Source organism: Callospermophilus lateralis, chromosome 3, assembly GCF_048772815.1.
Source record: "Callospermophilus lateralis isolate mCalLat2 chromosome 3, mCalLat2.hap1, whole genome shotgun sequence".
In the NCBI taxonomy this organism is placed as follows: Eukaryota; Metazoa; Chordata; class Mammalia; order Rodentia; family Sciuridae; genus Callospermophilus; species Callospermophilus lateralis.
The window spans coordinates 29,183,394-29,196,713 of record NC_135307.1 but is presented as its reverse complement, the minus strand read 5'-3'; the positions used below and the strand labels follow the sequence as shown (position 1 = coordinate 29,196,713).

At 50.5% G+C, this 13,320-nt stretch overlaps 1 protein-coding gene across 2 annotated transcripts in view; it reads right to left on the bottom strand.

The window, feature by feature from the left end:
• Ltbp2 (latent transforming growth factor beta binding protein 2) overlaps positions 1-13,320 on the bottom strand; it is a 105,566-nt gene that overhangs the window by 64,548 nt on the left and 27,698 nt on the right. For both annotated transcript variants that reach the window (XM_077109017.1, XM_077109018.1), the window contains exon 4: positions 737-751. In XM_077109017.1, the coding sequence (XP_076965132.1) occupies positions 737-751 (15 nt within the window). The remainder of the gene's footprint in view (positions 1-736; positions 752-13,320) is intronic.

Genomic DNA, 13,320 nt, shown 5'->3' with positions numbered 1-13,320 from the left:
TGTCTCTAAATAAAATATTTTTTAAAAGGGCTGGGAATGGGGCGCAGTGGGTTCAATTCCCGGTTCAAAAACAAAACAAAAGAGTGAGAGGTTCAGGAGAAGCCAGCATTGGCTTTGAGAACTCTTGGTCTCCAAGTAGGTCTAGGACAGGATGCAGTGGGCATTCCTAAATGATGATTATTCTGGAGAAAAACTCCCTGGTGGTTGACAGACTAGGAAGGGGAGGGCTACAGATCAGCTGGGGAATGCTTTGGCTAGGGTCTGGGCCAGGAGTGACCAAACATGGGACCAAGAAAAAGTATGAATTCAAGGGATGTTCAAGAGTAGAAAAAGAAAATTCCCAGTGGAATGGACGGAGGGGCTTCCAGGAGCCCAGACCTCAATCTGAGTCCTACAAGATGTGGATGATGGGCTTGGTTTTGGACATGATGAGTGTTTTGTACCTTAAGATGGATCTTAAGGGGCTGGGATTGTGGCTCAGAGGTATAGCGCTCGTCTAGCATCCATGAGGCCCTGGGTTGGATCCTCAGCATTACATAAAAATAATTTAAAAAAAAGGTATTGTGTCCACCTACAACTTAAATATTAAAAAAAAAAAAAAAGATGGATCTTAAGGACTGGGTGGGGATGTAGCTCAGTGTTAGTGCTTGCCTAGCATGCACAAGACCCTGGGTTCATTCCCTAGCACTTTATTAAAAATATAAATAAATAAAGAGAGTCCAGGGGCTGAAGACACAGGGTGGGGGGGGGTCTGAGTGAGGAGGTGCTGGCTGCTGAGCTGGGGTGTGGGCTATGCCCGCTCAGGGAGAGCACGCCGAACTAGCTGCAGAGGACATTAACCCTGCTTCCCGGTTGGAAGGGGGAAAATCTGTTAATGAACAGAACAGTCTCAGTTTTAAGTTTTACTCCCGTAAATCATTCTCCAACCTCTGGCGCCTGCTACCACTTGTCTGCGAGGGCACGATTAAACAAATGAACAGGCAATCGGCTCGTATTAGCAGAAAACCATGCCAAGAGCCCACCCGCGTCACTCGACATCTCCACATTTCGCTCTTTTCATGGGCACGTGTGTGCCTAGGGCCGGCTTTTCCTTTTGGCTTTGGTTTTGTTTCTTTGTCATAGTTTCCAGTTAGTTCCATCATGGATTTCAATGTATTGAAAGTTCACGGTATTCCTTGTAACTTCCGGAAGCTTTGACACCTAAACACCGGGGAATGTAAGTGTGAAGAGCCCAGAGAAGGGTGGAGAGCCCTGGGGCCAACAGGGCTTGGGGCAAACAAGGTAGAGGCCGTGAAGGCAGCTGGGAGGCAGCAGCAGTGAAGGGGACGGAGGAGGGAAAGTGCCCCAGAGAGGAGGACCGGTTCCCAGAACCTCTGCTTCAGGCCGAAGGGGCAGCAGCGGCCTCTTTCTGTGATTGTAGCCCGGCTTGCTGCAGGTTACCCACCCTGGTGTCTCCCAAGTGGCTCACTCTTACCCAAGGATCTGGGTGCTGTCAAGGCTTGGAGAGGGCAGAGATCTGCCTCCTCTCTCCATCTGGCTGGCCAGGGAGGCCTTGCACCCAGGCCAGGATCAGATGGCACTGGGCTGCCACATACCGCAGGAACCAAAGGCAGAGAGAACAGGGCAGCAGGCTCAGTGAGTACTGCTTGGGTGGGGCCAGCACCAGCCTGTTGCTTGGCATTGTCTACTCCAGTACCCGCTCTCCCTACTGCCCATCCTGGAAGGGTGAAAGTCAGCCCTTCCCAGGTGTCCCCCAGGTGTCTCAAGATCACTCTGCTGCTGGGCCACCCTCCCAACCCCGTCGGCCTCCCTGGTCTGCCTGAGGATCCCACTCAGCCCTGTGAGTTACACCCCCCCTGCTCTGAGGCCAAGCCTGGGGCCTCTCTCTCTTTCCGTGGCCACACCCAGGTCTGAGAAGATTGGATTTCTGGCACACAGACCCCAGGGGATGCGGCTGACAGGACAGGGATGGGGTTCTCGGGGGTGGAGGCAGAACCCTGCAGGGGTCTCTGCTTCCCAGAGTTGCACCCTGGTCTGCTTCCAAGCTAGATTGGAAGAGAACACAGCATCCCTGTTTCCAGGCAGGTAAATAAGCTGGAGGCCCAGCTCTGCACGTTCTGGGGAATAACAGGGAGGACACCCAGCCCCCGCCAGAGACCTCAGGCCTGCTTCCAGAGCAGCCCTGAAGTAGGTGCTGCAGCAGTTCTCAAAGGGTCCAGAGACCCCTAAGAGCCTCATTGCTCTCCTCCACCATCCCACGCCTCACACCTCAGTGGACTGTGAAGCCTTTTCCACTGAGCAGCCTGCTCTGTGGGCCCCCGGCTGCCAAGCCCACACCTCTTGGCTTGCTGCCTGCCTGTGTTCTCTTCTGGCTGGGCAGGAGAGCCAGCAGACTTCCTGGGCACGAGGCCCGCACCCAGTGTGGGACACAGCTGGGAGGAGAAGGCGGCCTCGAGGGGCTGCCCAGGGCCCAGGCAATGCCCTTCCTATTCTACCTACTTGCCCAAGAGTCATATTCCTGGGGCAACAGCCCTCTCCCTCCCACTATGAAGAAGAGCTCCACCAAGAGTCCTCTGCCTCCTTGTGGGCCCACCGGACCACCCTGGAGCTGGGTCAGGGACAGAGACCCCCAGAGGGGAAGGGACTGGGTCTTGCCCTCTTGATATTCCCTGGGAAGACTTGTCAGCTTGTGGGAAACCTGGATTTCATGAATTAGGGCACTTAAGAGGCCTTTGAAAGTGCACAGACCCATCATGCACCATGGGAAGGCATGGATCCAGATAGGGAAATGGAGGGAGGGTGGCATAGCATACCTGTTGCCTTTGCATGGATTAGAAAAGGGGCCCCTCAATTATCAAGAATACAAGTAACAATAAATGTTGGTGAGGATGTGGGAAGAAAGGTTCACTCATACATTGCTGGTGGGACTGCAAATTGGTACAACCACTCTGGAAAGCAATATGGAGATTCCTCAGAAAACTTGGAATGGAACCACCATTTGACCCAGTCATCCCACTCTTTGGTTTATACCCAAAGGACTTAAAATCAGTACACTAGCGTGACAGAGCCACATCAATGTTTATAGCAGCTTGATTCACAACAGCTAAACAAGGGAACCAACCTAGGTGCCCTCCCACAGATGAATGGATAAAGAAAATGTGGTACATATACACAATGGAATATTACTCAGCCATAAAGAAAAACGAGATTATGGCATTTGCCAGTAAATGGATGGAACTAGAGACTATTATGCTAAGTGAAATAAGCCAGTCCTCAAAAACCAAAAGCCACATATTCTCTCTGATATGTGGATGCTTGTTGGGAAAACATATAACGGCAGCCACACCCCAAAAACCCCAATATGGCACCTGAGGGGCTTCTCTTCCTGCCTCTCCCTTTCCCGCCGGCGCCAATTCTCCTGCCAGCGCCAATATTCAAATCCCGCTGGTGGGAGACCTTAGCCCCAATAAGAACTAACTTCTTGGGCTCCAGAACTGACTTCTGGAAGAACTTACCATTAAACGGGCGACCTGTCATTTACCGAAGCCCTGCCACCTCTCCTTAGATCTATATAAACCCACAGCCTTTTATAATAAAGCGGAACCTCTCGGGTGATTTGTGTCATGTGGTGTCTCCCATTCGTAGTGCGGTGTGGCGTCTTTCAATGCTAACTCACAATGGGGAGTGGGCATTAAAAGTGCTTTTGATTAGACAAAGGGGAATGAAGGGAAGGGTAAGGGATGGGAATAGAAAGATAGTAGAATGAATCAGACATAACTTTCCTATGTGCACATATGAACACATGACCAATGTAACTCCATATCATGTTACATCTACAAGAAGTTATATTCCATGTATGTATGATATGCCAAAAGACATTTTAGTGTCATGTATAACTAGTAAGAACAAAATTAAAAAATTAAAAAGAATCAGAATTGCTGGTAATAACCACACACACACAAAAAAAAAAAAAAAAAAAAGAAAGAAAGAAAGAAAGAAAAGGGGTCCTCTGGGTGGCCAGTGACAAGAAGTTGCCGTTTCCTTCAGGCAGATTGCAGCAGGCCATATTTTAGCTTTGTTCATCTCCTGACCAGCACTCTTGGTGCAGGGAGCAACATGCACAGCCATCCACGCTGGCCCATGGACAAGGCCCTGCATGCTAGCATTTCATAATGACTCAAGAGAGGAAAAGCAGGAGAGCCACAGGAGCCAGCAGCCTCATGGCCAGGTAAGCTGTCCAGCTCCAATGCTCCAGGCCTCCTAAGAAGGAGGGGAACTAGGGCTGGGTGGCTGGAGAAGGCTTTCCAGAGTTGTAAGATGTGAGCTGGAGGAAGGGTTGGGAGGTCAGAGAAGACCAAAAACACAAAAGGACAAATACAGGGATGTGTCAGCAGTGATGTCCAGTGTGTGATGAGGCCTGTCTGGTTACAGGGAAACAGGAGCCAAGGATGACCATAAAACAGCAAATAGCTACTTCATGCTTATTACATGCCAGGCGTTATGGTAAGTACTTTGCATATATTAATGTATTTATCATTAAAATTTGGAAGTCAGAGCCAGGCGTGGCCTGTAATCCCAGTGGCTCAGGAGACTAAGGCAGGAAGATTGTGATCTCAAAGCCAGCTCCAGCAACTTAGCAAGACCCTGTCTCTAAATATAAAACAGGGCTGGGGATATGGCTCAGTGGTTGAATGCCCTTGGGTTCAATCCCTGGTTCCAGAAAAGAAAATTGGAAGACAGTATTATACCTATTTATGGATGAGGTATAGAGAAACTAGATGATTTGTCTAGTCACACAGGCAATGACTAGCAGCTAGGAGACAGGTGTCCTGCTGATATTCCAATTCCAGATCCTGGACTCTGAACTTCTATACTAGGTCTCTGCTTGAGAACTGTATTTTGGGACTAGACTGTAGAAGACCAAGAGTCTGGGCCTCATCCTGTGGGCTTCATGCCTAAAAGGGGAGCTTTGAAGAAGGTGTTTTTACCAGAAAGTAACATGGTTCAAGGGGGTGCCTTAGGAAGATAAGCTTGCAAAACCCTTCCCTGAAAATGAAACCCCCATCCTGCCCTGCGCCCACACTGCCCAGGCAGGCAGTGCTCCTCAATGAGCTGGGTGTGCTTTAGCCACTTTTGCATGCCAGATCCCTGGATCTGAGCATTTAGGGACAAGGCACAAGTCCAAGACATCTAGTACTCCTTGTGCCTGGAAGGAAGGAGCGGGGAGAGGGAGGGACGGAGGGTGGGACTGAAGGCCGCAGGCAAGGCTGTGCCTGAACAAGATCTCTGCTAGTTACCTGACTCAGAGATCATCCCTCTTTTGAATATCCTTTATTCCAACTGGTCTGAAAAACCCATCAGGACACACAGAGAATGAACAGTAGAAGGATTAATAGGTAGTAAGGAATTCACACAAGAACGGTTATTTATTCCTGCCTTATTGGAATGTCTCTTAGGGGTGCAGCTATGGGAGCTAATAGCATCCCAAGATGCTGTGGGGCAGACACCTGGGGATGTTAAACCCAAGGACCAAAGGTGTGTGTAGATGTGCGACTGGAGAACAGATCAAGGCCTGAGTTTCCCCTGGCCATTACTCATGCTCATGCTCATGCTCATGCTCATGCTCATGTTGAAGGGAGGTTACTGCTCTCAAATCCAAGGACAGGAAGCCAGATGAGCTGAGACCACAAGACTTCTCCTCTGAGAATCTGCTGCCCAGGGTAGGTGGTTGGGGTGAAGCAGTGGAGTCTTTGGGAGCCACAGTGTTCCCTATAGAACCCATCTTGATCAAATGAAGTAGTCCCCCTTTATTTGCAGTTTTGCTTTCTGCCATTTCAGTTATTCTCAAGGTCAACCACAGTTCAACAAGGTCAAATGGAAAATTCTGGAAATGATTCATGAGTTTTAAATTGTGTTCCACTCTGAGGAGCATGATGAAATCTTTCACCATCCAACTCTGTCCCATTCATTCAACCAGCATGTCCACATTGTATACACTACCCTCCCGTTAGTCACTTAGTAGCTGCCTTGCTTATCAGATTGATGGTATCACAATGCTTCTGTTAGAGTAGCCCTTATCTTACTTAATACTGGCCCCAACATGCGAAAGTAATGATGCCGACAATTCAGATGCCAAAAGAGAAGCCAAAGAAAAGCTGCATAATGTTTCCTTTAGGTGAAAGTTCTTGATTTAACAAGGAAAGAAAAACAAAACAGAACTTTGCTGAGTTTTCTAAAAACTATAAGTTTGCTGTCCTTGAAACTGTGAAGAAAAGAAAAGAAATTAGTTTTATTGTCATACTCCAAATTCTAAGAGCTACAGCCACAGTGAGCCATAAGTGTCTAGTGAAGACCAAAAAAAAAAAAAAGTATTCAATTTCAGGGTTCAGTACAATCTGCAGTTTCAGGCATCTACTGGGGAATCCTGGGATGTATGTCCCTGGGATAAGGGGATTACCATAACAGTGACACTTACTGAACACTAACTAAGCACCAAAATATATGACTTCATAGAGGTTTCCCAACAAAAACCCAAGAGGTAGGACTCAGTGTCCCAGCAAGATCTATGACTTCTGATGGGGAAGGGAAGAGCTGGCCAGGCTCCTGTGTCTCATGAACCACCACCGAGGGCTCTAAAGCTGGGGTCTGATGGGTGCCGAGGCTCAGCCTGCTCCTCCCATCACTAAAGCAGAACCCCCCAGCTCTCAGGCTCTGGCCACAGGCTACCATGGTGTCACTGCCTGAATTACAAAGTGGATGAACCCAGGAGTGGTGGGACAACTGAAGCCATCCAGAGAGTGAACACATAAGGCAAGGCCTGTGAGACCTGGCAAGTGTGGCAGGAGATTAGAGGAGGAGCAGGAGGCAGAAGAACATGAGGCTGCTGGAATGGAGCAAGCGCCATTTCTCAAAGCCAGAGAACCTGGTGTATGGGCACATCACCACCACCAACTTGGCTAAGAAGTGTCTGATTCCCGAACCCTTGAGTTCCCAGCTCACGGCTCTTGGGACCTCTCCATGCGCCGTCTTGAACCTCTTCCCCGATGTGCATACACACACAGAGCTTAGCAGGCCTGGCCTAGGGCGCAACTCACAACCCATACTCTCATCCCCTGTGTCCTTGTGTCCCCAGTATTCTGCTAGGTGGATCCTACAGAGTGTCCGCTTGCTCGGTGAGGCCAGTCCAGGACTTCAAATGAGTTTTCCCACTTCTGAAGCTTCCTGGACAAACCCATCATCAACAAAGCAGTTGGAGGCCTAGGTCAAGGGTGCACTCCTCAGAGGGCTGGCCAAAGTCCTGGCTGTCCACAGCCAGCCTGTCCTTCCTGCTCTTCCCACTCCAGGGCTATACACAAAAGATTTCTACAGAAATTCAGACTCCAACCTGAGAAGTTTTCATTCAGCAACTTAGCCTAAACCTCCCAACCTATTGCCACTAAAATGCACCTGCTAAGGTACCTCATTTTTCATTTCAGCTATGTCTTGACATTGGTAAGAACCTTCCTTGATAAGAACCCCAGCCATGGGAACTGTCACCCCCCATTTTGTAGATGAGAAAACTAAAGCAAAGGTAGGCTGTTAACCATCCAGGCTCAATGCAGGGGTGGGGTCTCCAGGCCTGAGCTCCGTCAGCCTTCAGCCTTCAGTGGACAGCTTCCTGACCCTGCCTATGGCAGGAAGTCTCAATAGGGCCAGGGAAACACCTTCGAACCTCTGGGCAGATTCTCAAGAGTTTCCAGTGACTGCTGTTATCACTCTCACATAAACAATAGGCTCAGGTAACCCCAGAATCACGGACAAATAAGAATGGATGTCATTCATAGAAGACCTAAACGCTGCCGGGTGCATTTAGGTTAGTAACACCTGACAATTCTGTATGTCAGATGATGGTGTTCATTCCCCCATCCTGCAGGTGGGAAAACTGAGGCTTCCGAGGCAGAATCACTTGCTCTAGGAGGCCTGGCTGTTAAGTGGTAGAGCTGAAACGCACTCAGGCTTATCTTTGGGGGATAAATCATTTCATAGCTCCTTCCTTTCACACTACTGTATTCTGTAAGGCCTCTGATCTCCATCCAAGACAGAAATATGAAATCTGGTTTTTTTCCCCCCAAGAAAGTGGCCCTGGAAGGGTGTGGCCTGGCTGGGCTTGGAGAGGACACCGCCTCATGGGCAATATCAGACTCCTGCCAGGCGCCTCTGACGCAAGCCAGGCCCTGTGCGGCCCTGTGGGTAGAGGAGTTAGGCAGGGTGGGGGGCTGGGGGCCGGAGAGGAAAACACTGGGTGGGCAGCCCCCTGGGAGAAGAAGTGTGGTAGCTCCACAAAGATTTGTAATCTTTGTTTTGCAAGGAATAGGGATTTTTCTCCTCAAAAAGCACTCCACTTCCTTGAATTTTAGACCTTTCACAAATATTTTCTTAGGAGAAATAAGACGAGAAAAATCCCCACAGAATGCCTGGACCAGCTACTCACTTCCACAGTGAATCACCAACACAAAACCACAGTTATGCGACTAACAAAGAAACTGTGTGTTTTCACATTTCGTTATTGGAAATCATTTAGCAATCTTCACTATGTCATCTGCAGGCAGACAGACAGACAGACACACCCCTCTGGGTCCTAAATGCAGCCATCTTATAATAGGGTCGCCAGATGACTGCATCTCACCCCTTCTCCTTTGCTAAGCTTAAATCCCCCCTCAGCTCCTCTCCCGTGGTGGGGTGAACGTGTGCATGCGTGATCCAGGGAACTCCATTCTTAGTCCTGTTATCATAACACACTTTGCTTTGCTGAAGCAGTTTTACCTGGTAAGCTCCCAGTGCCTTTTCTGACAGGGCAACTGAATTAACTGATGGCAGATTTACAGATGGAGTAACTGGAAAAACTGTTGGGCCCATAAATCAGAAACTTCCTCTACATCGGGACAAGGGTTGGAACTTGATAGGTATTTGAAAACCTTGAGCCCCAGTCACAGGGCCCAAGAAACCTCCATTAGAACTTCTGAAGTATGTTCTTCCCCACAGCTTTCTGCTCACGCCCTGTGTCACATGTGCACAGCCCCAGGGGATGACACCCTCTGAGGAGCCAGCCTTCTGTACAAAGCTTTCACATGGGGCAGACCTTACCAGGCATCTGAAAAAGAGCTTGGGTTGTCTTTCCATTTCCTCTTGCTTCATTGCTCCCTAACCTTTTCCTTCCAAACAAAAATCCTAGAGTCGTTAAGTTAGGTAAGCGCTGTGAGTACAGCAAGCTACAGGGTCTGTGGTGGCTACTTTTTAAAGTCCTGTGCTGGAAACTGCCAGCGTTAGTGTTCTATGGAGGCTGCTGAGCTCCCTTCACACCCCACATGAGACTGTGGGGAACGCTGCCCCAGGCTCTTACCATTTCCCAGATTTTTCTGGATTTTTCTGGATGCACCACCTGCCCTAGTTGTAGCTTTCTAGTTGAGCTAGAAGTCCCTGCACTTGCCAAGCTCACTGGCTCCAGAGGCTGTTCAGCAGAATGCCGGGAAGCACAGGTCAACCTCAGTTCTCTTGTCGTAGAGTGGGAGGTGACAGGAATAGGGTCCTCACCAGGGCATTGTGAGAACTGGTAAATGTGCTGGAAACCGACCTGCCACTGCAGACCCCTGCCACCTCGCCCATGGTAGGGCCTGAGAGTTTCCTTCACTCTCTGCCTTTCAGCCTGGTTGAGCCAATGGGGAACCCCAGCAAGGTGTCAAAGGGCAGGAGGAGGGCCAGGGAGGTCCCAACCTCCCACTACCTCCAGATAGGCCCCAGGGTAGCCCTGGAAGTGGTGCTGTCCTACAGCTGTGCTGCTCTGGGTTCCAACCACTGCTGGCCCTTGGTCCCTTTGGACCCAGAGGCTTTGGGGCTTTCACACATGGCCACCCTGGAATGCCCCATCCATTTATGCCCATACCTTCATAAATGGACCCTTTATTGTACTGTCCTTGAGTATGTCCTCTCTTCGCTGCTGGGACTCCGAATGATTCAGAGAAGAAGAACGATCAGCTCTCAAGCACTGAGCAGCGAGCCTCGTGACTCAGCCCTTCATCCTCATTCCTTTGTGACTCAGACCTGGACGCTGTGTGGTGGCCGGCCTTAGCAGCAGTGTCCTTATACACCGAGACTCAGGGAGGTGGGAAACCCCCACACACATCCAATGGAGGATGAGCAACAGAATCAGGTGGACTGAGGTCTGTCTGGCTCACAGCCCAGGTTCTCAACCCCTGTTTTGTGGTGTCCCCAGAACTAAAGGAGGTGGAGCCCGTAGGATGCTGGCTTCCTCATTGAGGCTCCAAGACAGGAGGTTACAAAAACAACCACACTGCACTCAAAAAGCCACAGTCCTAAGTTCTACTTAACCATAAACCCAACCCCAACCCCAACCGCAACCCTTAGGTTAAAATCTCACCCCCAAGCCACACCATTGCTATGCCTCTAATCTTATCCTACCCACCACTCCATTGTTAAACTGAGTAAACTGACCATGAGCCTAGTTCTACCCAATCCTAACCCAAACATCTACCCATTAACCAGAAATCTAGACCCACCACGAAGGCTATGGGGAGCGCTGGGGCTCCCCCGCCCCTCTGCCCACATCCCAGTGAAAGGTGCAGCTGCCTGCCACCCCCCATTTATAGGCCACTGTTGGACACAGTTGGCCAAAAGACCTCCATGCAACACCCACTTTCTGCATATCACTTTGCTGGTGATTTGGGGACCACAGGGAGGAGAAAGAGAAGGGTCAACTAGCACAGTGCCTAAAACTCAGCAGGGGTGCGATGGGAGTGCTGGAAATGAGTCCTGTTGATGATGATGACGACAACAGAGGAGATGCAGAAAAGGGGAAGGACCCAAGGCTTTCTCCATCACCAAGCCACCGGTTGTGGGCAGGAAGGAGGCCATAGTCTGAATCTCAGAAGATTTGGGAAGGCTTGAGGCTGGGCTGGAAGGCATCCTTGCTCTAGTTTGGATCTCGAATGTCCCAAATCCCGTGTGTTAAAAGCTTGGTCCCCAGGGTGGTGCTGTTGGAAGGTGGTGTAACCTTTAGGAGGTGGGACATAGTAGGAGGTCCTTTGGTCACTAGGCATGCCCTTGAATACCTAGTCTCTTTCTCTTCCTCTCTTGCGTCCTGGCCATGAGGTAAGCAGTTTGCTTCGCCACACCTTCCCAGCCTTTGCCATCTGGTTGCCAATCAGATCTTGAATTGGAATCTCCAAAATAGTAAGTTGAAATAAACCTTTTCTCTTTATAAAGTTAATGATCTTAGGTATTTTGTTATGGTGACAGAAAGCTGACCAATGCAGTCCTTTTTGGGAAGCAAAGCTGGGGAAGTCCTGATAATCCTCCATTCTGAGAAGGGAGGCACTCAGTCTTTGGGGGCCACCTTTGGCCAGATGTCTACTTTTGGGCTTAAATAGGAGGGTGGGGAGGGAAGAGGTAGTGTGCAGGAAGCAGGCACCATTTTCCTCAAATCTGCCCAGCTGTCCTATGTGAGGAGCAGAGAGGAGGTGTCAGAAGGCTCCAGCTCCCCTTCTCCCCTGAGCACTCAGAGGCTCGTCACTAACCCCAAGGTATCTGCACTGAGCAGAGCATGGTGGAAAGGGGAGACTCGCTAGTCCTGCCACACAGGAAGAAAGAAGACACGCTGGCCCCCACCTTCCTCACAGCCTCCCCAGGGACCCCTAGGCCCAGTTCGAAGCATAGCCAGACTGCGTGCCCTGGGTTGCATCTGTCCAGATCTGCTCTCTTTTTACACTTCATACCCTATGGCCAGCTGTGGTCCTGCCAGGGACCTGAACTCACGAGTCTCAGCTATGTGTGTGGGTTGAAGAAATGCACATGAACACGACAAAACCCCAGAGGTCCACCTCCCTTTCAGAAGAACCTAGAAAGGAACTCAGTGGTCAAACCCAAATGGAGAAAATTGCTTGAAGCAACATATTTTGTGAGGAAATGGGAAACATCTTTCTCCCTCCTGGAAAGAAGCATAGTTTAGGATTGTAATATATAGCTTTCCGGGAAGGTGTGTCCTGTTCAGGGGCTCAGGTGTCCTTGTCATGACCCTAAAAGTAGGCAGCAGGGAGCTAGGCATGTTCACCTTCAGGGATGGAAAATGGCCAGGCTGGAATCCAGAATCTGAGACCTCAGCTCTTGAGCTTAGGGACAGCTGATCCAGCCCTCTGGTCTATAGAGGTGCAAACTGAAGCCCAGGGAGAACGAAGACCTTCCCAGGTTCTCTAGTACCAGCTGGTCTCTTGTCATGTCCCAAGGGCATCCAAGAATGGTTTTGGGTCTGAGGGACTTGAATGAGGAGGAAGGAGGGCAAACAGAGCTAAGCCAAGCAAAATAACAAGCAGACGCACAGAGGGAAGGACGAGGTGGGAGGCAGCTGGAGCCCAAGCCAGGACTAGAGGCCCAGGCAAGCCTCTGACTGGACCAGGATCTCCTGGGTTCCCAGGACAGGCCCACCACCTAGACGCCAACTCCCACGCTGCCTCAGTTTCCCCAACTCAGACAGTGAAGTGGCAAAAATCTTATCTTGGTAAACGGAGTGCCCTGTATTAATTTGCCACAGAATGGGGAGTAGGTCAGCAGGTGAAGAGATTTGTTGCATGGTAGACTCCCCACCTATCACCCCACTTGCAGGACTTCCAATCCTCCCAACCACCCCAAGCGACGGGGATTAGTTTTCCTGACACCCACACACTGAGCTGCCTCCTGCACCTTATCGTTGGCCCTTCCTCCAACCACCAGCCTTCTACCCACAGGGCGCCCAGCACCGGCCAGGGACCAGTCCGGACTCCCCAATACCAGTGCCATGGAGCCTCTTTCCTGCCAACCAAAGCTGAGGTCTGGCTCTAGGTTCATGACGTCACCAGGAGAACTGTCCACAGCAGCCCTGCAGGAAGCCCTGTCCCTGTCCTCTCCCACCCCGACCCCTGTTGCTGCTGTCGGGGGAGAGGACAGAAGTCACAAGCTGCTCAGCTGGATCACCAAGCTGGCGTCTGCTCCCAGCTACCCTCATCGAATCCTGGGACAATCCCTTGTCGATGTCAGGAAGGGATGCTGGCTTCTCTGCCCTCTTTGCCCTCAGGAAGGCGTGCCTGGGTCTCCCTGCAGTGACTCCTGGCACAAAGGTCCACTGAGAGATCATTCTGCTCCCCCAGATTTACAGAGGCCTCTGGGGACAGAGTCCTGGCTCTTCCCACTGGAGATCTGGGCAAGGCCTAGCGGGGAAGGAAAGCAGCTCTCCCAGCTGAGGCCTCGCTCTAGCAACAGGAGGTTAAAGGTCACATGTGGGGAAGTGCCAAGAGG